The sequence below is a fragment of the Diadema antillarum genome, unplaced genomic scaffold (genome assembly GCF_040938485.1).
Source record: "Diadema antillarum isolate AM-2024a unplaced genomic scaffold, OU_Dant_1.0 scf00000001, whole genome shotgun sequence".
Lineage (NCBI taxonomy): Eukaryota > Metazoa > Echinodermata > Echinoidea > Diadematoida > Diadematidae > Diadema > Diadema antillarum.
The window spans coordinates 6,620,781-6,646,998 of NW_027270890.1; the positions used below are offsets into that span (position 1 = coordinate 6,620,781).

Genomic DNA, 26,218 nt, shown 5'->3' on the forward strand with positions numbered 1-26,218 from the left:
ATCATACAAACGTCTGAAAAGCATTCGTACTTAGAAATAAGATTAGAATATGACTGATAAAGAGCTAGTGTGTGCAAGTCATCGTATCTTCCCTGCTGAAACCAACGAATGAGATATTGTTTGATGTCCACTTGAATAAAAAGATATCAACATAATTATATATTGAAGGATACACGCAGAAATCTATCAGATTTTCTCACAGTTTCATGTATTGTTTAGAATATGTGAAGTCAAAGAAAGTGGCTGTGAGGAATGTCATGGAATCAACCAGGGAATCATTTATGCGTCTTAAGGATGTTGTTAGCTAAGTTCTGAAATATTGATTGTAAATTGCACGCATCAAAACTCAGTTCTGCAATTGATGTTAGCTGTATAGGCCTACTCTTACGCGAAGAGAGAAATTCGGTTTAATCACCATACATTGCGTTTATATTTTGGCATGATCTTGTGAATCCCATTCTAAGTCATATCAGCAGGCGCCACTGTCATATAAGCACTAATTTTCAAAACTCTTCTGGATTGAAAAATACGTGGATTTCCGGATGACTTAAGCTTATATGTCGGCAGAACATTGAATGATCGACAAAAATCATTCCCTTCCTGTTCTCATGATACATTCATAAACAGAGCAATGTCAGGAAGAAAATCAAATTCATGAAAGTTAAACCTAAACTGCTATGTTTAAATATGATAAATCAAGAATCAAATTACGACTATCAGATTAGGGCACAAAAATATCTTAAAAGTAATCCCTTTGAATGGGTACTTACATGACTGTGCTAGCAGCTATCTCATTTCATTGTTAGCACCAGTGGTCAGGTTAGTTCAAAACAATTAACATTTATATGGCAATAACAATAACAACGATCTGCAAAAACTACACAAAGTAAATTTTCGTTAAATTCTCCCCACTTTGGATACATTGTAATGTTTAGATATCGCTTTTAGCGAAATTATTCATCAACCTGAAAAGCGCATGCCCCAAGTATACCTCAAAATGGGCGTTAGTTGACATTAGTACTATGTCATGATTTTCTAACAAGGTGAGCATGCGCAGGGGTTACCCTCCCTCCCTCCCCCTCCCCATTTTTAGACGGTGGCAGCTATATTAATGATGTTCGTTTCCACTGATTGACATGTCAAAAATTTCAACTCGTATGCAGCTGCTTCAAGAAGAGACGGTCAAAATCAGAGATAACGGCGAGGTAATACTCCTAATCTTGACTTCTTTCACCGACGAAGAGAGAGTCTAAATTCTCCTCAAGCACATTCATTTTCGATGGGATTTTTCCCCCCGGCAATTACCATCCAGATCGGTAAGAACGTGTCAGGGCTTCGCTTTGCACGCTGATACAGAATTCTAACGTTTATCATGTCTGCTTTGCTATGATACTTATCTAATTATGTTAATCACGTTGATGGCAGTAATGTAGGTGGTGTTCTTTCCTGGAGACGAGTAATAACCTGCAATACGGGTTGCTGAATTCAACATAATAACATCTTATTTAGAATCTTTGCAAAGTAGGCCTATCAATATTTATTAGAAAGTAGAACTGCCGACAAGCTGTCGGTCTCTGCATGATTAAATCTGGATCACGCTGTGTTAGAACTATGCTAATTTTATAACTATGGTAGTTCTATCAACGATAACCACTGGTTATAGAATACTGTTTTTTAGCTTATGATATAGATCATTGCTATAGAATACTAGTTACCATTGATTGTAGAATTACCATTAGTTGTATTAAAGGTACTATAGTTTATACGCCGGGACCCAGTTGTATCCAAAGCCTTCAAGCTATATATTTTACTAAAGACATATCGATTATTCCATAGTACTATCTATTTTTCCGTGTTATGATGTTTTAACTAATCAAATCACTTATATCAATCAGTAGAGCTAATTGTTATTTACCCATTAAACTTGACGAAACGTCATCTATTTGCACTCCGTCGTGCAAGCCAGCAAAATGTCATTGTGTGGTCGTGACATTTTATTGTATTAAGGGTAAGTTTGTAACACATTTTATTTAGATAACAACAAATCATGTATGTTGCTAGAAAACAGATATTTTTCGCAATGCAATTTCTTTCAACCAGATTAAGTTACTAGCGACTGATTTTGACTACTGATAAGCAGAATTCAGCCTCTTCAACTTTTTCTCACTTTCGCTCATTTATCAGTGTTTATGAAGAAACTCTCTTCTCGAAAGCAGAGGATATCTAAAAAACAGGGTCACGATACGATATAAATCTATAAACCTTTGGAGCTTTATGATTTTTATCTAGAGACAACTTTAATTAGATTAGCTGCTAAAAGAGATTTCAATGGAACAATCACTTTTTTTTCAGTGTCACGAAACAGCTGTATCATCCTCAATATTTTTTGTTAGTGTTTATGTAACTTGTATGCTATATTCCTTAACACCCATCGCAGGACAACAGATACAACTTTACGTCTTGGGGTGGAAGAGTGGATGCTTTCACTTGGCCAACATTTCACCTAACCGTCACCAGAGATTCAAAGCCTTAACTCACTTATCACGGTTGTTTAATGCCAATGGAAGCACAAGCGCATTCAGATGCTTCTTACCCGCTTTCATACACAGCGATGATGGTAGACGTGGATACGACAGATCCTGACATAGTAACCCTTCCAAGGATCCCCGAGGAGACCAGTGAATGGGTGTGGAGCATGACATGGTCCTGGACAAACCTGCTACAACTGATATTTTCATTGGTAGGAAGTGTCGGTAACTTTCTGGTGATTCTTGTCCTGGCCGGGCGACAGACGGCCCGGTACTCAATGGATGTTTTCATCTTGGCGCTTGCGGTGGCCGATTTCTTGACGTCCGTGGTGATGATCCCAGTTCCGATGGCTCAGCGCGTGCCAGATACCATTGCAGGTTCTTTATACTGCAAGGTGATATACCCAAGCTACCTGCTGTGGATATTCGTCTTTTCGTCAGCCTACATCTTAGCAGGCATGTCCGTGGAGCGTTTCGTGGCGGTGGCATATCCTCTACACCGTCACCATGTCATCACGAAGCGACGAGTGTACATTTTCCTGGCCGTCGTTGGCGTTCTTTCTATACCTGCTTCTGCGCATAGTGTAAAAGTTGAAGTAGTAGGCAACACCTGTAAAGACACAAAGCCAATGAAGGTGAAAGTTGATATAACAATTTATCTCTTCTTTGTCCGCGTTGGTTTCCCCGTGCTCACCATGGTTGTTACGCAGGTCCTGACAGCCTTAGTTCTACATCGACAGCACAAAGAACTGGAGCACGTCTTGTCTGCTCAGAAAGGTGGTGTCCCGTCCATTCACCTCACAGCTCGCAACAACATCGTGAAGATGACGGCTACCGTAGTAGCAGTCTTCATCCTCAGCTTGGGTCCAAGTAACCTGATGTTTATGATAGCAGGCCTTCGAGGAACCCTCAGATCCTATTTGTTCAGCCCTCTCTACTACGTCCTGAACTTTCTTGCTTTCATCAACTCGACAGCTAATCCCTTCATTTACGCAGCTCGGTACCCTAAGTTTCGCACGGCCATCAAGGACGTCTTCACCAAAGGATTGTCCAAGACGAAGTTTCCACTTTTTGATCAGACCGTCGATCACCATTTAGGGGTCGGTACGCGAATAACCAATGCATCCTCCGTGAGTTGCGTAATGTGAGACAGCAAAATTAAACCTCACTTCGGCCTACAATAAAAAAAATTACGTACCAATTAAAAGTAAAATTATGACATAATTATGAGGAAGAAATGCATCAATTTGTAAAGTATTAGTAATATCAGTTGATATCTTTGCTGTCACTGTAGGATATCAGATGGAAGGTTTAGTTTAATAGTGTATTCTTAACAAAACATAAAGTGGAAAGGTGTAAGGAAATATCGAATCATGGACAATAGATTCCGACGGTTTCATCAGCCATTCTGCTTTTTGTAAAACATGGACAAAGATACCTCAATATGTTGAGATTTATCATGAAATATATCATTCGCAGCCTTTCCTAAAATAATGCCAACGTACTTTATCTTCCGTTTTATGGTCTTTTAAGATACCTGAAGAGTTTGCCTGCTTTTGAATTAAAGCCATTATCAAATAGAAAATAAAAGAGCTTTTCATTGAAATGCACTTGTTACATAACAAAAGGTTATTTTGGATATTTGGATATTGATTTTGACTTTGGATATTGATCTTAATTGTCACTTTTCACTTTTAGTTATTTCATTTTTCAGCAGATTTGATGTCATATATTTCAAATCGATAAAAATGGATATTCCGTGGGATAGAGTAGGACGATTGCTCCTTGAGATGTAATGGAGATCTTGTATGTGGTATCGGGTTAGTCTAATTATTAGAAATAGACAAAATGACAGTAGAATGTAGAAATATTGAAGTAGAATTAATGACGGTAGAATTATTTATGCCAGTTGGCTAAAATATGATGTGACTTATCAAGTTTTCAATTTGTGTAACTTTTTTCCCCTTTAGCATACAGCTATATACTCTGTAAGAGGGCGCTGACATTACTATCACAGCATGACTGTCTTGCCAGATATCAATTTACACACCTGTGTGAAGAGAACATCGCACATATTATGTTACCTTGCTTTATAGAAGTTAGCAGAAATTAGGTAGAATTAGAGCTTACTACCTCCGATGGAAAAATGAACGTAAATTAAACATATTAAGTATTAACTTGAGTAAATGCACTGTTTTACATGTATATTAACTCGATCTGTATTAATTTGTTGGCTCGTATAAGGTTCCTTGAAAAACAAATGCATTGTGATTTGTGTTGGTTCATAAAACTCTCAACATCACTTTTGCGGTGAAACGAAAATCTAGAAGCATTCCATATATTTAACTCTAACGATTAATCGCCATGTATTTTGTTAGTCACACTGATATTACAGAAAAATGCATGTTATGCCGAATCGAGGGGAAGGTGCATTCCATTGTCTTTTGTTAAACATAATATGTTGAACGAAAGACATTAATATTATCAATACTTTAGCAATGATTGACAAATGAGGTCACAACAGGAATATTGGTTTGGAAGGATTTTTTATGGGCGTATCCAAGTAAAATGAAGAAAAATGAATCCGAAAAATTAGTTAAAAATATATGGAATGTTTCATTTCATCGCAAAAATGATGTTGAGGGTATCATAAATCAACACAGATGAACATGCATTTTATATTTCAGGAAACCTTTATAGAAAGGTTCGGTCGAGTGCGACGATGGAAAACCACCTGCATACTTTAATGATTAAAGTATGCTAGCTTATATATAGATCAACGTCCGCAGGTAATAATGCTTTATCCTATCTGTGTCTTAGGTGAACATAATGGTGCATGCTGGTTTTGTCGTAAACCAATTATTGTATCAAGTATGAACACTCAGAAAACGGATTCATTGTCATACAAACTTCAGAAAACTACTCTTGCTTAGACAGGTGTTAGAAATAAGGTTCATATCATGGATGGTGAGATAGTTGGTACAAGACATTGCAAATATTAAAGGACAAGTCCACCTTCATATACAACATGTAGAGTGTCCATGTGGTTTAGGTGAATGCAGCAATATTAGCAGAAAACATCGGTGAAAGTTTGTGGAAAATTGGACAATCCGTTCAGAGGTTATTGTCCTGCTGGATGAAAAGAGTACGACAGCGTTTGATGTCATATGCGTAGAACAATGTAACAAAATATAAAGAGAATTTCACAAAATTTTACTCTTTGAAAAAAAGAAGTGCTCATTTGCTTGTCGTTGACATAATATGTTAGGGACAATATTATTCCCCTTTGCCTTCAAAAGAGGGAAGTCAAATGTTCTTTTCTTGTATGAATTTCATGTTGAATTTCCTTATACTTTTATTAGATCGCTGTACGCATGTGACATCATACACTGTCGTAATCTTCTTATCCAGCACTGACTGCGCTGATACTTCAACAATTCATAACTTTTAAATGGATTGTCCCATTTTCCCCAAACTCTCTTTGATGTGTTCTACTAATGTTGCTGCATTCACTCAACCCACATAACAACATGAAATTGTCCTTTAAGATAATCTTTAAAAAACAACAACTCCAACAACAACAACAAAATGATGAAGTATAGGTTGATGCCCTCTATTATGAAAAAGCAACGACATAACGTGTAGAGCGAGAGAGTGAGAGAAAAGAGAGAGAGAGAGAGAGAAAGAGGGGGAGGGGGAGAGAGTAGGTGTTGGCTATATCTATTTCAACATAGTTTTTTCTTTTTTTTAATACTCCTTTGCCGTCCAAGATGAAGCAACAATTAGAAATAAATTTAGATGAAGTGTTAATAAAGTATGATAATTTCCACTGCTTAAGTTTTCCACTGATATTTGCGGTCTGGGTATTACGAGAAAGTTGTTGCTCCAATTTGAACTTAATGATGAATCGATAGAAAACCAAATGAATGTGGCAATATAACTTGATAACAAAAATCAATATTTTCAAAAATCTATTCTCAATTTTACTTTAGAAGGTACATAGAATAGGGGCGGACCTAGGAATTCCGTAAAGAGGGGGTGCCTTTACAAAATTAAAGGGGGGCTCACAACCCCCATTTTAATTTCTTTTGTTTTGAAAAAAAGGATCCCTGGATCCGCCCCTGCAGAATACATACTCATACATGAACCGAAAAAAAAAAAATACAAAATGGACGGATTGCCAATTTTAGATTCACTAATCATAATGATTTTGTTCTTCCATAGGATCCATTAGTGGTTACGTCACAATGAGCTGTGAAGTTGATAGGTCTAAACGAAAGCCATTATTTTTTTCTTAATACGGTGTCATGTACGCTATGTACCGTTGTAGACCTTCAATGGCACATGTGCATTCCGCCACGTATTCATCCATTAGCTTTAATACATTAGCTTTAGCCTCGTCGATGCTTATGATATACATGAAATAGGTAAACGAAGACTCAGTCTTTTCTCTCTTTCCCTCTCTCTCTCTCTCTTCTGAAATTCGAAATCAACGATTTTAAGTTTCTTTATCATCCACAGTGCTGTTTTCATGGAACAACCCCATAAAGATTGAGATAATACAAGTGTACGTAAGTCATGAAACGTGTGTGTGTGTGTGTGTGTGTGTGTGCAGGAAAGTGTCATACACTATTGAAATTACATGGAACAGAAATCAGGTTTGGTAGCATACCTTCGCGAAAGATTTACACGCATCTTTATGCCTCCGCCACGAAGTGGTGCCGGAGGCATTATGTTTTCGGGTTGTCCGTCCGTCCGTCCGTCCGTCCGTCCGTAATGAATTTTGTGGACAGGGTAACTACCAAAACCTTTTGAGGTATCCTAATGAAACTTGGCATGTATGTGTATTAGGGGGTGAAGTTGTGCCTATCAACTTTTGGGTGCACATGCTCAAGGTCAAAGGTCAAAAGGTCAAGGTCAAATGATTAAAATTTCACTATTTCCCCCATATCTATGCAATGCCTATAGATATTTTCTTGAAACTTAGTGTATACATGTATTACCCAATTAAGATTCTCTGGTGAAAGTTTGGGGTCATAAGGTCAAAAGGTCAAAGGTCAAAAGGTCAAGTAAAGTGTCAAAATTTTACTTTTTTCTCTGTATCTTGGAAATTGTTCAAGGTATCTTCATGAAACATAGTATATATGCATGTACTGACTGGCAGTGGTTATCTAGGGAATTCAGGGTTCATTGGGTCAAAGGTCAGGGGTCAAACGTCAAGGCAATACTTTAAAATTTTACTATTTTCCTTATATTTATGCAATGCCAGCAGGATTATTTTGTTTAACTTGATGTATGCATGTATAACCCAATAGAAATTATCTGGGATTTTTTTTTTTTGCCAAGAAGGTCAAAGGTCAAAAGGTCAAAGTGAAAGTGCTGAACTTACTTCTTTCTCCATATCTCCGAAGTGGCTCAAGTTATCTTGAAACTTAGTACATATTTATGTATGTTCTGCCTGACAGTGATTCTCTTATAAATCAAAGGCCAGATGAACATGATAACAATTTACTGTTCAATACAGAAATTGCACTTTTTCTCCATACCTTGAAAATTACTCGGTGCATAAACTTATGAAAGGGTCAAAGTCAAGTTAAAGTTCTTAAATCCCCAAATACATGCTCTCCTCCAATTCATCCAATTAAACATACACGTGTAGGTCAAGGAAGGTAAACATTCAATACATTTGTGACAAACATGTCATTTTGATATTTTGCCAATTTTGTGAAAATGTAATCACACATTGTCCACATGTACTATAGACCCATTAGGAGAATCATGCATTATGGCGGAGGCATACCAGTCGCCATAGCGACATTTCTAGTTTAAAACTTATTTACAGTAGTTATATACCTTGGAAGTACGAGATCAAAAGAGTAATTTCGCCTTCTCCCCAAAAGTAACCCAAGATATTTTTCTCCGACCAAGAGTTAGAACTCTTATACCAAAGCTTGAGGAATTTCAGTTTAAACTTCTTCATAGTGCACTTTATACAAAAGTTAATCTGTTGAGATTTGGGTTTGTTTCGGATGATCTCTGCATGTTCTTTTTGCAAAAAAAAAAAAGCACTGAGACATATTTACATATATTTTGGGAGTGTATTGAAGTGCAGGAATTCTGGCAAATCAATATTCAAAAATTGAATTTAGAAGAACTAAGAAATATGAACTGGGAAGTTGTTTATACAGTTATATCCGGAAACTCGTTATAAGTCAAAGGATGGAATACAATTATATCGATAATTAAATATATTTTATATTTAGCGATATCAGAAAGGGAGGTACCAAAGTTTAATGATGTTATGAAGTATTTTAAGATGTGTAAAGAAGAAGAAAATAAGATAGCGAGTAAAAGAGGAACAGTTGCAATGCATTTGTTACAGTGGGAAGATGCATACCGAGGATGATATGTGATTTTCTTTTTCTGTCTTGATTTTGCCGTATCTGCGAGTTATTATCATATCGTTGTCGTTTTTTCTCTCTATTGCTTGTACCTTTTCCACATCATTGCCACTTTATGATTATAATGTATTTTATTATAAGAGAAACAAAATGGCAATTTACACGCAGAGTTATTCAAGTGTAAATAAAACCTGAGGGCTGAAGGCACGTGGGGGTGGGGGGAGTGCATGCTGGCGTTGCGTGGGTGTGTCTGTGTTCATGTGTGTATGTTTTCTCGCAAATGGCCTCGGGTTTTTTTTTTTTTTGATAAGCAATGATATATAGGGCTTAACCCGTTTTGTTTTTAAGCAAATTGTTTATTATGTTCCCGTTTTGCGGGCTTTTTGCGAGAATTATGTGCTTTAAAAAAAGGCAAAAAGCGGATTTTGTTTCCTTGGTTAAAAGAGTTATAATGTAAGTTTGACATGAGTTTACACAATGTTGGTGTTACTGCATTTTGTCCTTATATAGTGTAAGATTGACGTTATTTTGTACAATGTTTGTGCATAATGCAGTTTGTCTTTGTATGATGTTTTGTTTTGTTTCTGTGAACGTTTCTGTTTCTGTGATATGAAATTGAACGAAATTCTAATACAGAATGATAAAAAAATACACCTCTGCAATAACTACATAAAGAACCTTTCGTTAAATTATCTTCACTTTGGATACATTGTAATGTTTTAGATATCGCTTTTAACGAAATTATTCATCAACCTGAAAGCGCATGCCTGAAGTATACCTCATAATGGGCGTTGGTTGATATTAGTACTATGCCATAATTTTTCTAACAAGGTGAGCATGCGCAAGGGAAGGGTCACCCTCCCCATTTCATTTATGGTTGCCGCTATATTAACCATGATTACATGATGTTCGTTTCCACTGACTGACATGTAAAAGATTTCAACTGGTATGCCGCTGCTTCAAGAAGAGACGGTCAAAAGCAGAGACAACGTTGAGGTAATGCTCGTAACCTTGACTCAGTCCATATTCTTTCTCCGACAAACAGAGAAGTCTAAATTCTCCTCAAGCACTTCACTTTCGATGTTTTTTCCCCCGGAAAGTAAACCATCACACGATTTTTATGAACGTGTCAGGGCTTCGGCTTTTCGCGATGATACAGAATTCTAACGTTTGGCATGTTTGCTATGATACTTATCTCATCATATTAATCAGGTTGATGGTAGTAATGTAGGTGCTGTTCTTTCCTGGAGACGAGTTATAACCTGCAATAAGGGATGCTTAATTCAACATAGATTACAATAACATCTAATTTAAAATCTCCTGACAAGCCGTCGGTCTCTGATTAAATCTGGATCACGCTGTGTAAAACTAAGATAATTTCACAACTAATGGTAGTTCTGCAATCAACGGTAACCATTGGTTATGGAATACTGTTTAATACTATAGGTTATAATAGATTATTACCATAGAATACTAGTTACCATTGATTGCAAAATTGCCATTTATTGTAAAGGTACAACACAGTCGTATCCAAACCCTACAAGCCTTTACTGAAGACATGTCGTTTATCCCTTTGTACTGTTTATGTTTTCAATGTTATCAAGTTTTAATTAATTAAATCACTTACATCAATCAGTAGAGTTAGTTGCTATCTACCCATCAAACTTGACGAAAGTTCATCTCTTTGCATTCCGTCGTGCAAGTCAGCAATATGTCATTGTGTGGTCGTGACACAGTATTGTATCAAGGGTTCCGTTTATATTATGACTATCATTGACTATTGTAAAACGTGGAAATGAGGCTCGATCGGAATTTTGAAATAGTGGGATTGCAGATAAATCCATATTCAGGGAATCACCCAATAGAAATGAGTCTGTTTGTTTCCAAAATCACAAAGGACAGAATGTCTGGACAATGCATGAGGTTTTCTCGCTTCTTAATGCCTTCACATACGTTACTTCTAATTGTAATTCAACGTTTTAACAAATAAACACATACCTAAATGGGCTCAAAACTTGTGACGTATTTTCATTTATATAACATCGAATCGCGTTTGTTCTGAGAAAACAAATAGTTTTCGCAATGCAGTTTCTTTTAACCAAATTAATATACTAGTGACTGATTCTGACTACTGACAAGGAGAATTCAGCCTCTTCAACTTACCCACTTACGCTCATTATTATCAGTGTTTATGAAGAACGTCTCTTCTCGAAAGCAGAGGATATTTAAAAAACAGGATCACCTAATCGTATTTTCCACTCATTTGGTAATGTACAATGTAGGCTGGGCCGGAAAGATCACGCGAACGCTAACTTCATGGGATGATGCCTTCAAAATAAGAAGTATAGTTGCATTTCCCCCCTAACCACGTATACATCGTTCAGGGCAAACAAAAAGTTCTTCCACAGAAACTTAAGATGTTTGTTTTTGTTTTGTGTGACTGTTTCTTATTTCTACTTTAGCACATAAAGGTGTAGTCAGCAACTGCGGTCATTTGTCCAATATCAATAATTTGACATCAATATTATTGAAGATGGTTAACGCTCTTAAGATGTAAATCTCTAAACCTTTGGAGCTTTATGATTTTTATCTAGAGACAACTTTTATTAGAAAGCTGCTAAAAGAAAATTCAATGAAACAATCACTTTTATGCAGTGTTACGAAACAGCTGTATCATCCTCTATGTTTTATTTTATTTTTTGTAAATGTTTGTGTAACTTGTATGCTGTATTCCTTATCACCCATCGCAGGATAACAGATACAACTACAAGTGTTAGGGTGGAAAGTGGATTCTTTCACGTGGGCGAACATTTCACCTAACCGTTACCAGAGATTCAAAGCCTTAACTCACTCATCATGGTGACTTCATGCTAATGGAAGCACAAACGCGTTCAGATACTTCTTACACGCTTTCATACACAGCGATGATGGTAGAGATGGATACGACAGATCCTGCCATGGCAACCCTTCCAAATATCCCCGAGGAGACCAGCGAATGGGTGTGGAGCATGACATGGTCCTGGACAAACCTGCTACAACTGATATTTTCATTGGTAGGAAGTATCGGTAACCTTCTGGTGATTCTTGTCCTGGCCGGGCGGCAGACGGCCCGGTACTCTATGGATGTTTTCATCTTGGCACTGGCGGTGGCCGATTTCTTGACGTCCGTGGTAATGATCCCAGTTCCGATGGCTCAGCGCGTGCCAGATACGATTGCAGGTTCTTTATACTGCAAGGTGATATACCCAAGCTACCTGTTGTGGATATTCGTCTTCTCGTCTGCCTACATCCTAGCAGGCATGTCCGTGGAGCGTTTCGTGGCGGTGGCATATCCTCTACACCGTCACCATGTCATCACGAAGCGACGAGTGTACATCTTCCTGGCCGTCGTTGGCGTACTTTCCACTCCTGCTTCTGCGCAAAATTTAAAAGTTGAAGTCATAGGTAACAGGTGCCAGGACACAAAACCGATGAATGTGAAAATTGACATTGCTATCTATCTCTTCTTTTCTCGCGTGGGTTTCCCTGTGCTCACCATGGTCGTTACGCAGGTCTTGACCGCCGTGGTTCTACATGGACAGCACAAAGAGCTGGAAAACGTCTTGTCTGCTCAGAAAGGTGGTGTCCCGTCCATTCACCTCACAGCTCGCAACAACATCGTGAAGATGACGGCTACCGTAGTAGCAGTCTTCATCCTCAGCTTGGGTCCAAGTAACCTGATGTTTATGATAACAGGCCTTCGTGGAACCATCAGATCCCATTTGTTCAGCCCTCTCTACTACGTCCTAAACGTTTTTGCTTTCATCAACCCGACAGCTAATCCCTTCATTTACGCAGCTCGGTACCCTAAGTTTCGAACGGCCATCAAGGACGTCTTCACCAAAGGATTGTCCAAGACGAAGTTGCCTCTTTTTGATCAGGGCATCGATCACTATTTAGGGGTTGGTACGCAGATAACTAATGCTTCGGCCATGAGTGGCCCAATCTGAGAAAGCAAAATTAAACAATCGTTACCTCACCAGCTCACGTCGGCTTTAAATCAAAGAATTTACACAACCGTTAAAAGTAAAGTCATGTTCTTATAAGGAAAAAAAAAGCTTCAATTCCTTAAGTGGTAATAGTTAAATGAGTTAACTTTAGAGATAGTCTCCTTTCGTTTCACTGTGGACTATCAGGTGGAAGGTGTATGTAATATACTTCTGTATAAACATGTGTATTCTTAACAAAAACGAGGGCAGGTGTAAGGAAATCTTGAATCGTGGACGAGAAATCTCGACGGTTCCATCAGCCACTCTGCTTTTCTTAATAGCCAGAAGTTCTCTGGAAAACGTGTTCTTAGATGTTCCAATATGTATATGCTCAGTTTTTTCTTAAAGTACATGATAACTTAGACTAAAAGATAATGATAGAATTGCTCCCCGCTGTGAAATAATGACTACATACGTTAATTTTACTATTATTTTTTTTTTGGAAATACCAATAATCAAATAAGACATCTGAAGAGTTGGGATAAAAAAACGCCCTTTTTAACACTGCTTTTAAATCAAAGCCATCATCAAATAGAGAAAATAAGAGTTTTTTTTACAAGAAGTATTTTTTAGAGATTTACTGAAATTATGTCGTAATTATATAAATTATATTTTCATCATTTTTATTTTTCACAGCCGATTTGATTTTACATATTTCAAATTGATAAACGGATTATATATTAGTTGTTTTTACATTTGAACTCTCCATTATTTTTTTGACTCATAGATATCATTATTCAAAAGGAAGGCCCGGCGGAGTGGGAGATAAGGCCTTGAGATGCAACTGAGATGTTGTATGTAGTAGCAGTTTTCTTTCGTTATATCGAAATTTCGTTATGAATCTATTTAATAAACAATAAAAAAACAAAACAAAACAAAAGAAGTATAATGTTGCAGCCTGATTTTTTTTTTCGTTGTAATCGAAATTTGTAATAACCGTGTTCGTTATAACGGGAGTGCACTGCATCAGGTTAGTCTAAACTTGTTAAAAAGATAGAAATGACCATAGAATGTAGAAATGTTGAAGTACAAATGGTGGTATGGAATGGTTTATCAGACTTGGTTAAATATGATGTTGATACAGTTATTCTGTTTTAAGTTTGTGTAACCGTTTTAATTTGAGCTTACAGCTATATACTCTGCAAGAGGAAGCTGAAATCACTATCACAGCATGACTGTCGGGCCAGATATCACTTTACACACGTGTGTGAAAGGAACATATCGCATGAATTACCTTGATTTATAGAAGTCTGCACCAGGTAGAATTAACTACATTATACTTGGAGTATTAACTTGTGTAAGTGCACTCCTTACATGCAAACTCTCCATTATCTCGTTGGCTCGTAGATATCACTAAAGAAGGACTTGGCGAAGTGCAGCGATGGGCCCTTAGAACGAATTTTTGCATTCATTCATCAATACCAGCTGAATAAAAGGTAACACATACTTAAAAAGTGTCTGCATTAAACTCATCCAAGCTGTACAAACATGGAGCCATTTCTTACTGAACTCCCACTATGGAAGTGGAAAACTCGCAGAGTAATGTCTTAAGAAATAATTAAAATTAAAGACCATTCTTTTAGAAAGTGGAACTTATCTACGAAGATGTCCAGAATTTTATTTCATTGAACTCGAGTGTCAACGGAGGTGAAAAACAATCGTTTGGACTCACTTGTCCAGGGGTACATGAGGTGTATAGGGAAATGATGGCATAATTATTGATATTGTACAAGAGAAACGAAATGGTGTGAACTTGTTTGCGAGTCTTTATTTAATTTTCTGCTTCTCGCCAAGTTTGATTAATTCATATCCCCCCCAAAAAAAAACAAACAAAAAAAAAAAAAAAAAAAAAACCACCCACATTCTTCAATGATCTATGCATGCCAGCTTAAACCTCCGCAGGTAATAATGCTTTGTCCTATACCTGTGTCTGAAGTTACCATATGGTGCATGTTGGTTTTGTCGTCAACCAATTATTGTACCAATTATGAACATTCAAAAAACTGATTCATTCTAATACAAACTTCAGAAACTGATCGCGCTTAGATATAAGGTTCGTATAATGGATGACGATACAGTTGGTGCAAGACACTGTATAACATCCGCAAAACAACAACAACAAAACCACCACCACCACCAACAACAACATAATGATGATAGTTTGATGTTCCCTCTTTATAAAAAAAAACCCGACATAAAACATGTAGAGAGAGAGAGAGAGAGAGAGAGGAGATAGAATTAGGTGTTGGATATAGATATTTCAACAAAGTTCTTTTATTTGATTGTATACTCCTTTGCCGTCGTAAGATGAAGCAACAATTAGGGTCAAGAGACAGCCTTTACTGCGGACAATGGGCATTATTGCCAATATAAATGTGTCTCTGTCGCTGTGTGTTTGTGTGTGTGTGTGCGTGTGTGTGTGTGCATTATTTTGAGTTGATCAATCTTCAGGGGCGGATCCAGGAATTCCGTAAAGAGGGGGCGCGTTTACAAAATTAAAGGGGGAGCACTCACCCCTCCCCAATTTTTTTATTTGTATTTCTTTTGTTTCAACAAAAAATAAGGGGGGGGGGCGTGCGCCGGTTGCGGTCCTCCCTGGATAAGCCCCTTATCTTTTATTTAATTCAAAACCTTGTTAACAAGTAGGCCTATTAACAATAAGACAACGAACACTCTGCTAGAAAAGAGTAGTAATACATGTGTATTATGAATACAATTTCCAAATCATTATTTGACTTAACCATGATATTACTATATATAAAAAGGATAGACAGTCGTTCAATATCAGTGCGTTATTACTGGTGGGGATTTCACTCGAACAGGTCTGACTCCTATCTATGAAAGACTCATTCCAATCTGTTCAGCATTCTAAATCGTTAAAAAAAACACCCAACAAAACAGATCAAAACAAATATGTTAGACTGAAGAAGGAAGAAAAGAAGAAAGGATGAAAAAATATTAATGTAAATTTAACTAATGTTATATAAGGATCAGGTAAGTTCATTCATAGTAAAAGTCATTCGTATGATAAAGAAACAGAATGAAATCAGAATAACAGAAATGATCGTACACAATACATATATGTATGTCTAATAAATTTATGTATTTGTGACTAGAGTCAGTCAGGCTACTACATTGCGCGGTACTAGTCCACGCAATGTTCATGATGTTCGCTTAGGATTTGTCAAATGAATCTCAGAACCATGACAACTATTGAATATCAAATTGCCGATTGATTGGTACTGAAATGGTAATTATGAACCCGCCAAGAAAAACGTACACACTTTCATGCATTGAACACGTTGAACCTAGATAGCAATGTACCCATTGTGAGTTTGTGTGAGCGCGCGAGCACACATAACGCACTCCCACACACGTACACGAGTATGGGGCCTGGACTATAGGTCTGATACGAGTAGCAGATGTATAGCAAAAGGTGGTTACAAGAAGGAAAACCGAGGGGGGGGGGGGGTTATGCTCAATCTTCTTTCATAGCTTGTGAAAGTAAATAACATTAATTACATTAAAGAATGCAAGGATTTTTTTGCGCTTGTTTGTTTGTTTTGTTATGTTTGTCCATTTGTTTTGTTTAATTGCTTGTTTGGTATTCAGGATTCGTTTAGGGTCACGACGAACTAGCCTGATACAAAAGTCTTCTGTTTAGAAAATATCAGGGTCCAAACTTTATTGCAGCGTGAGCTGACAAGTGAGGTAGTAACATTAGCAAGACATCGGAATGAAAAAAAAAGAAGAAGAAGAGAGAATTAGATGCCATGGTGTAATGTATATCTATCAACTTTGTGACATCAATGTCCTTCTTTCAAATTTAATATTGAGTCAGATGATCAGGGACTCATATTGCTGGTTATCGGTATTGATGTCAAGGCTTTGTCGGAGGAATATTTAAGTTGATATGAAGATGATCTTTTTCTTCTTTTTTTTTCCGGGGATAAACGTGCGATTCCCAAGCAAAGTTAACCGCCACAGGGAAATCAAAGATGCTATAATGATGGGAAAGTTGAGTAGGCTATTTAGAATCGATTTTTTTTTTCTTCCGTCATTCCCCTTTACTCGAGTAACGTATGATCTTTCATAAAGCAATATTTCTCCCGAAATATACTCCCGTCACAACTGGTTTTAAATATCGATAACACAGCAGGGGCACGTATTCTGGGAGACCAAAAAAGAAAAAAGAAAAAGAAAAAAGACGAACAGACAGACAGACAGACACAGGAAACATACGTTCCGTACAGAACATAACATGTGTAGATATTCAAGGTCGTTTAAGATATCCCTGTAATGTCATCTAATATATAGAGAAACAGTAATGGAGGTTCTGTCGGCGTTACAAACGAAAGCAATATCATAATATCTCTCTATCTCTCTCTCGTTATCTTGGTCTTTCTCCACAAAATATACCACTCTCTCTTTCTCATTATCCGTCTCTTTTCCTCTCCAACTCCCCTCCCTCTCTCTCCTCCCCCTCTGTCCACCCCGGTCTATTCAGCCGTGGTATGTAGCAATACTGCTGGAAATAGTTACTGAGCCCTTCGCTTCTAAAGCCAATTCTTTTACTTCAGACCATTAGATGAGAGCATGATCTCAAAACAAATCGATAAACACTGAAAATCCATTTAAAAATCGATGGGAATTTCCTTGCTTTCCTACCACACATGCACTAAGGAAAAAAATGAAATAGACTTTTTTAAAGGAACTATCACTTCATATTGCTGTTCACCTTCCGACGTCAGCTTCTGTCATACCTTTGAAATAATCTTGCTCTGATTGGAAAGTTACTTGAGTGTTCCTTTTTCTCTTGTGTGTGTGTGGGGGGGGGGGTGTCGTTTTTCTCCCGATCTTTAAATACATGAAAACTACAAAATAATGATGAAGAGGCTTGTCAATGGTTGCCAATATTCAATCATCACTGTGATAGGCCTATGTGAAAGAGATGTATTCTATTACACATAAGTTATAAAAAAGAACTGTTTTCGAACAGAAATGAACTTTACAAACAAACTTTTCAAAAGCAGACAAACCAGAATTAATATAACTTATTTATGCCAATTATAAATGCAAAAACCGGTAATTGCAGTTTTGTTGTAGACGGCGAAGCATACTCATTGTCTTATGTCACAAAATGAGAGCTGACTCGTATAACAAAAAAAAAAAAAACAAAACACACACACACACACACAAAAACAAAAATATCATTCAATGGCCATGGAACTCATTTTCCATTTGGATAGTGCAAAACGATATTGCGACCACAAGATGCTTTTACCCACCATGTCCTTCTCGACCCAGGTGTTGTACCTGGTAACGCTAGGGTAATAATAATGGCAGGGCCCTCTGGTATAAAGCAATGGTAACACTGAAGAGGCTACCCTGGGTAAATAGGACCTTATTTTCATTATTATTACTGGTGACAGTGACAGGAATATACAAGTGGATTCATCAACAAGTGAAGTAGAAAAAGGCTAAATGTATTGGTTCAGCGTTCCAATTTGAAGTCAGTTTAATGCGTTTAGAGAAGGGAGGGGCACTAAAAGGCAACATTTCTGTCGGCGGGGGGGGGGGGGTTATATTTACATGTCAACTTAATACACCTTTCCTTCTCTTGGGTAAAACCTATGAATTGAGTACAGAGCTGATCAGAATCTTATCATCCGCAAAAGATATGAAATAGACATATAAGATACAAACAGAAAGATAGAGAAACGGAACGTCCGGTAGGAGCATGCGCAGTCTTACTATAGGTTTACTACTAAATCTTGTAAGCAGAGACGTTGTTTCTCCAGCCAAACTTCGCCCTCTGTTCGGTCAGGACACAAGGTATACCTCGCTGCGTGTCATGTTCAGATTGAAACCTAAGGTAGGTGAATCTTTGTTGTCTTAAACTTGATTAGAGAATGATAACTTGGCACAATTATCACCTGTCATAGTTAAATTCCTAATCATAATTTACTATACTTTATCCCAAAGTTAATTTAATCATATTCGGCATGCTTGTGGCATTTCTGAACATATAATAACCAACTTATGAACAAAAATGCCAAATTTATCAAAATTGTTTATATTGGTTGTAGAAAAGAGGAGATACTGGTTTTCGGACTTGCTTATGCCACTGTGGTAATATTGAATATGATGCAAATGGAGTATTGTCCACATTTGTGGCATCCATGCCACAAATCTTAATCTTTGTATAAAATTAAAGGCATCTCAAGAATGCTGTTCCCCTGTCAAGATGACGTAACTACAAAGAACTGGTTGCAAAGCACAAAATTGTGATGGAATGGGGTGGGGTCTATATAGAAAGTTTAATCATTTGGAAAGCGCAATTGAAAAATAGAAAGCTCCAAATTGATGATATAAAATCAGATGCCAATGAATAAGTAGTTGTGAAGATGTGCATTTGAATGTACTCTCATAGTCGATATATTTTTCAAATAAATTTTGATAAAAAGTAACTGCATTGGTTGCACATTGCACAGGATTTTGACAAAAAATTCCCCCAAATCAACAAAAACCTTCTGTTGTATGGGCTCTTTTAACTATGAATTTTGATAAAAAGTAACTGCAGTGGTTGCACATTGCGCAGGATTTGGACAAAAAATCCCCCCAAAACAACAAAAACCTTCTGAACTATACGGGCTCTTTTAACTATTTGGTATCGCTTCTTGAATCCTCACATAGTTTGCCGCCGTTTACTCTTTTCTTCTTTCAAATCATTTTCAAACTTATTGAACTAATCTGATCTGATTTTATATAATGTTCCTTTGAAAGAAATACATGTAATCTCTGTTTTCATGAAATCAATATATTTTGATTTATTATAATTGAATTGCTAAATCTATTTTAAAACTTTTCAACTTATGATATCTTATTTGCAGACTCGCATCTTTTGGCAAACTTGAAGTTTGTTTGTTGTCAAGTACACATTGTCCAGCTGTCAGAAGTTTAGGAGTCCTTTTGTAAGCGGCTTTGTGACATAAGAGTGAGGATGGAAGCGCAAACCTCTGCAACTACCTTTGGCACCATGATTTACACAGCCACGCTGGAAGATGTCGGAAACTCATCGACATCCACAGTGGAAAGTCGCGATGCCGCCGGATGGGCGTGGGGTATGGTGTGGTCCTGGAATGACCTACTCCAGCTTCTCCTTGCTGTTGTGGGGATCGTTGGCAACCTGTTGGTGGTTCTCGTCCTTGCTGGGCGGAATGCGTCCAAATACTCCACTGACATTTTCATAGGCGCGTTGGCCGTGGCTGATTTTCTGACATCCATCTTCATGATTCCCATTCCGAATGCCTACTGGGTTCCGGATACACCCCTCGGCTCATTCTACTGTAAGTTTGTATACAGACCCGGCTATCCGCTTTGGGTTTTTGTCTTCGCGTCCGCCTACATCTTGGCAGGGATGTCTGTTGAGCGATTCGTGGCCGTTGCCTACCCTCTACGCCGTCACCAATTGATCACAAAGCGACGAGTCTATATTTTCCTCACTTGTGTTGGCTTTTTCTCTTTACCCGCTTCCGCACACAACCTAACTGTGGAGGTTATTGACAACAAGTGTAAAGACACTAAATCGAGGATGGTTAAGGTTAAAATATCAATTTATCTCTTTGTTGCCCGCGTGGGTATCCCAGTAATGATCATGGCCGTTAGTCAGGTTCTAACGGCTTTATCGTTGAACCGCCAATATCGAGAACTTCAAACTATTCTCGCTACCAAGAAGGCCGATGCTCCATCAGCTCACGTCACGGCCCGTAACACAATCGTGAAGATGACTGCAGTCATTGTCATTATCTTCATCCTCAGCTTAGGTCCGCACAACCTCACACTGATGGTCACGGGTCTGACTGGACGTATATCCGACTACTTATTCAGCCCTCTCCATTACGCCTTCACCTTCCTGGCATTCATCAACGCGTCCGCCAACCCGTTCATCTACGCAGCACGTTACCCCAAATTCCGCAAAGCCATCAAAGATGTTTTCACCAAAGGTTTATCCAAGGCGAAATTGCCTCTCTTCGACCATGGCATCGATCACCAGTACAGCAACGACACCCAAACGAAGAATATCACTTCTGTGATGGACCTATCACAAGTGCCATAAATAGAGCAACACTCACAGTTCATTTAGTGAGTTGAAGAGGGAGGGAAAAAAACCCTGATTTGTGATATACAATTCTGACAATACTGATATAGCTTTGTTTGAGTTTGGGCTTCAAGTTTCCAACTTTTTTTTTGGATGAATTTTTGATTTGCTGATGAGAAAATGAGAAAGCTCTTTTTATGAAATATGAAAGACCACATAATTCTAAAAGAAATTTAAAGTTTATTTGAGGAAAATTGGTTTTTGTGAGTGGCTGAGATATCTAAACAATGCGATCTAATAAAACGTGGTTCTTACCTTTTATCAGATCGATTTGTTTTGGATCGCTTGGTTTTACTTTGTTTTTGGATATCTCACCCATTTCAAAACCGATTTTATTCACATAAACTTTGAATTCTAAGAATTGTATGCTCTTTGACAATTTCATAAAGTGGTTTCTATGTAGATCGCAAAAAAGTTAAAAGCTGTATCCTCATTTCAGCCAATCCTATACCACCCCTTTAAGGTCCTGTGTAGCTGCTCTATAGAGATAGCATGACATATCAGAGGACCCCCAGCATCCCCAGCATTACAGGTAAGCCAATCTATTTATACACCTGGGTCAAGAAGAACATCGTTGCGAAACGTCCCAGGATAAACGCACTGAGGGATTCGAACCATTGACCCTCTGTGCAAAATTCAATGTTTTATCCACTACAATCCGATGTACTCACAGTCGGACAGTGTAGTCATTGCTACCACATAACAAGTCATGAGGATATCTAGTTCTTTTAATGCCACTGAAAATACGAACATGAAAGAAACATAATAATAAACAGAGAGAAGAGCACTGACTTTCGTTGGGACAATGATATCGAAAGGATGATCTACTGAAAAAGTAATGGTGTATCTTGTTGGAATGCTAACTGTGATTCAGTAGGATTTGAAGTTGTTGAAATTGTTCAGACTGTTACAATGCTGTACTTATACCACGGTATAATAGTGAGATTTTATACGAGCGTCATTCCCCTCAAAGGAGAACTGGAATCTAAGTTGTCTTGGATTGAGAGTGCTTAAATGAAAGTATCCTTAGTAGAAAAAGAGCGTAAGGATCAAGTTTTATCTACCCTACACTAAATAAGTTACAGCAACTATACTTAATTATAAGTTTATAGTCATCAGTGGGTTTCGTCACGATCTGAAATTATTCTGTAGCTATCAAAATACAGTTTTCTTTCATTGTATCGAAATTTCGTCACAACCGAACAAATAAAAAATAAAAATACATAGAGTGCATAATGTTGCGGCCTGAATTCTTAATTCGTTGTAACCGGAATTTCGTTATAACCGTGTTCACTATAACGGGAGTGCATTGCAATCAACTGAAATTTCAAATTGCTGACAGATGAAAATTTTAAACTCTGTGGAGTAAAGGGTACATATACAGTTCGTTATTCCGACGGTTTGTTTTTTCCGGAGGTTTTGTAATCCGAAAATAAAACAAGGTTCATCATTCCGTAGGATCTTTAATCATAAAGAGTTCGTCATTAGGAAGGTTCATTAATCCGAAAATGGGAAATAGTCTCGTTATTCCGGAGGTTCATTAATCCGAAAATGAGGAAAAGACCCGTTATTCCGAAGGTTCAGTTTGAGCTTTTGATTGCCGAAAACGAACTACGGTTCGTTAATATGCATTTCTTAATTTTATTTTATTTATTTATTTATTTATTTCTTTTTTTTTGTATTAACAGCACTTATTCCATTCTTGGATAAACGAACCCTCGGAATAACGAACCTTATTCAAATTTTAGAGTAACGAACGTGTGGAGTAAAGAACATTATTTCATTTTCGAATTTACCAACCTTCCAAATAACGTTACAAATGTTGTGATTGACGGGCCCAATTTCATTTTGGGATTATCGAACATCTAGGCCCACGTAAACTGTGTCTTTCGGATAAAAAAAAAAAAACAACTTTGGAATAACGAACATACGAAAGTACTCTTGACTCGATGCACTCATGTGGGCCTACATCATCTGTTCAAGAACATAGGCCTAATCTGTTGTATATTGTAGTTTTAACTTGTAGTATGAAAGTAATTTGTTATAATAAGTGTTGATGGATCTCGGCTAGATGGCTAGATTATTCAATATGTAGTCTAACACTCGACAATGCTGAATGAGAAAATACCCATGTCATCATCGATGATGCTCATTGTTGCACCAAAGCGACAGTCATTCTCGACTACTTGTATGCGTATTTTTTTCCTACTAACACATTATGTGCCCATTCTGAAGAATAGGCACATACTTTGGAAAATAGTGTAATTTCTAATACTTTTTAAATTTTTCCCTCAATGATCAGTTTCCTTATTATCAATTTCCTTTGGTTCTGATGAGAAGAGTCGGAGGTACGCGCTGTCTTGTTGAAGTGAAGAAAAGTACTTTGCAAAGTATTGTTTTTTCAAGTTATGTTCTTTTTCAGTGATTTCTATTTCTTTAATGAAAGTGAGATTATCTTGTTTGAGAATAACTGTGGCACACTCATGCTGAGACTTCTTGCACTATGTATCGTTGCATGAAGAAAATGAAAACCTTCCTGTGTGACTGGAATTTATGATGCAGTCTTCAAGGAGAAACCGCTAATTCTAATCAAACTGACTTTATGACACAAAGACATGGGAAGATGATGAGTGAGATTTGTGAAGTAAAAAGGCTGCTTTCCATGTAGGGCCTACCTTATGATAAATGTATCAAATCAATGTCAATATTAACATATGTGAAATGATTTTGAAAATGCAACTTGTTGTTTTCAACTTTTTTTTGGCTCAAATATTCATAGGTACGTAATAATGTCAGATAGACATGAAGTCTGAAATAGTGTTAGAAAAACAACTTGTCGTTTCCGACGTTAAAAAAAAGAACAAAACAAAACTCATAAAAGTACACGTCGCGTAAATCTACAACCCTTAATAGGAAACCTATAGATTTGACAGTTCTACCTCAAAATTAATTTTTGGTACGCTGTATGAGTTTTGATATCAGTGCCTCTCGAACAGACGAGGAATGCAATGATTACAATACCGACGCCTTCTCGATAGATCTGTTGATTTGACTCATCGTTTGTGCACACGTACATTATTTTGTATAAGTCTCCTCCACACTTAGCTGCACCTGAACTTCGGAGCCAATCTTGTCGAAACTGTGTTCATCATAGATTCGGCTGACAAGAGTTTGTGTTTCTTTGGTAAGTTTCTAAAAACAGGATATCATTACAAAGCGTACAATTGGAAGGTTTAGAACAAGACTGCACAAAAACCAGAAAACATTTAGAGTATAAAAACGCTCATTAAGCTCAAATAATACTGTCGAACTTTTCTTGCTGAGATGTAATTATACTATGACTATTTCGATGTCAGCAAAATCACAAAAATGCTATCACCGCCAATCTACAGTTGTTTAATCTTTGGATATCCTCGTGCCGCCGCCGCCGCCGACTCCTCCTCCTCCTCCTCCTCCTTCTTCTTCTTCTTCTTTTTCTTCTTCTTCTTCTTCTTCTTCTTCTTCTTCTTCTTCTTCTTCTTCTCCTTATCATTATTATTATCATTACGATTATGATTATTATGATTATGATTATTATTAAGATTTAAGATGCCGGCAGGATGTTGTGGGATCATGCTATAGAAAGTTTTTATTTTACGTGCTTAAACTCGAAACGATGTCTTTATCAAGAATTATTCACCGTGTCTTATTGAGAGTAAACATCACAAGTTACAAGCAGTTTCTAAATTTGTTGTGTTGGACGATTCTGTTACTGAACTAGCATTTTGTACTTAACTGGGTGGGGGTGGGGACCCAGCCCTGTGCAGATTGAAGCAAATGAAGGTTACTTGGGGAGTGTCTACAGCGTTTCTGAGGAATAGGATATACTTGGCGAGTGAAAGTAGTAGTTTATGAATGCGTGGGTGCGTGTGTATTAAACTGAGACCTGGGGGTAGCTATCAAGGAAATCTGTGTGGCCTATTGTGTGATGCCAGTGCAGTTTAGGGTGCTAAAATGTAATACTTTTTTAATTTTGAACACGTGCACTTGCCTCGAGTATTTTATACACAGAAAGAACACCTTAAATTAATTTTCCAACTGTATCATAACATATATTATTACACTTATAATGATATATTTTTTCATATCATATGTGACCGTATATCACAAAAACCAAGAAAAAGCCACACGCCCTAATTTTACATGAGGACTCAAAAGAGATGAAACGGGTCAACCGAACCCATCTGGACTTTTTCTTATTTTCTGAAAGAGCAATTCTTCTTCTACATTTTTCTAAAGTTTGGGAGCATAGAACGAATATAGGATATTGTATTTCGAGCAATTTTGTAGAACACCTTTTTTATGTACATGAATCGTGTGATTAGGTAATGTCTTCACAATTTCTGAGTTTGAATTCCTTTCTTGTCATTGGGATGACTTCAGCCAGCCTGCCATGTAATTTTGTAAAGAGTTATCGATTTGACAGGGAATTTTGTTGTTGTTGTATGCGTGTCAGTGTGTGTGTGTTGTCTTAAATGATCTCATCTAATACAGAATACCGAAGAAACCGATGTGAATGTCAAAACATCCAGTAAAATGAAGCAGACCAGTTAGCCAGTCCATACTACGAACAAGTCACTAGCTCAGCAAAAGGGATCATGCATGTGGTATTGCCATTTTACCCAAGTTCTTTAATCATAAAGAAGGACGTATGAAAGCCGCCAACCAGATAATCAGATGAATGATAATAATGACAATGAATACACCTAAAAAAAAGGAGAGAGAATGAGTAATTGATATAAGAAACTTCTCGAAGGGGCTCATGGAGATTCGTTTTCGTCTATCTTTATCGGCCTTAAAAAGAGGTTGCGATAATGCTGGTGTACATGGTGAGTCTTTTCTTTGTGTCCACGTCAGAATGGAATTATTTGTTTGTTTGTTTGTTTCTTTTTTTGCTTATTTAGAAAAAAAACGTGATATTAATCAGACAAACATATTCGACGCAAATACAAAATCGTCATATGCCGACGCACGCCCAGCAATTGCATTAGGTCAAGACAAGTGATTTGGCATAATGACCACTCTGTATTTTCTACTGGCCTCCACTATGCAAACAGAGCT

At 37.4% G+C, this 26,218-nt stretch overlaps 3 protein-coding genes across 3 annotated transcripts; all 3 read left to right on the top strand.

The window, feature by feature from the left end:
• Positions 1 to 2,614: 2,614 nt before the first annotated feature.
• On the top strand, positions 2,615 to 3,676 carry LOC139726469 (neuropeptide receptor 15-like). The gene has a single exon (XM_071637458.1). It carries the CDS (start codon positions 2,615 to 2,617, stop codon positions 3,674 to 3,676), a length of 1,062 nt encoding a protein of 353 aa, XP_071493559.1.
• An 8,180-nt stretch (positions 3,677 to 11,856) lies between these two features.
• On the top strand, positions 11,857 to 12,918 carry LOC139726551 (allatostatin-A receptor-like). The gene has a single exon (XM_071637572.1). The coding sequence runs from the start codon at positions 11,857 to 11,859 to the stop codon at positions 12,916 to 12,918; it is 1,062 nt and encodes a 353-aa protein (XP_071493673.1).
• Positions 12,919 to 19,960: 7,042 nt separating this feature from the next.
• On the top strand, positions 19,961 to 21,076 carry LOC139726655 (galanin receptor 2b-like). Its single transcript, XM_071637676.1, has one exon. The coding sequence runs from the start codon at positions 19,961 to 19,963 to the stop codon at positions 21,074 to 21,076; it is 1,116 nt and encodes a 371-aa protein (XP_071493777.1).
• Positions 21,077 to 26,218: the final 5,142 nt, after the last annotated feature.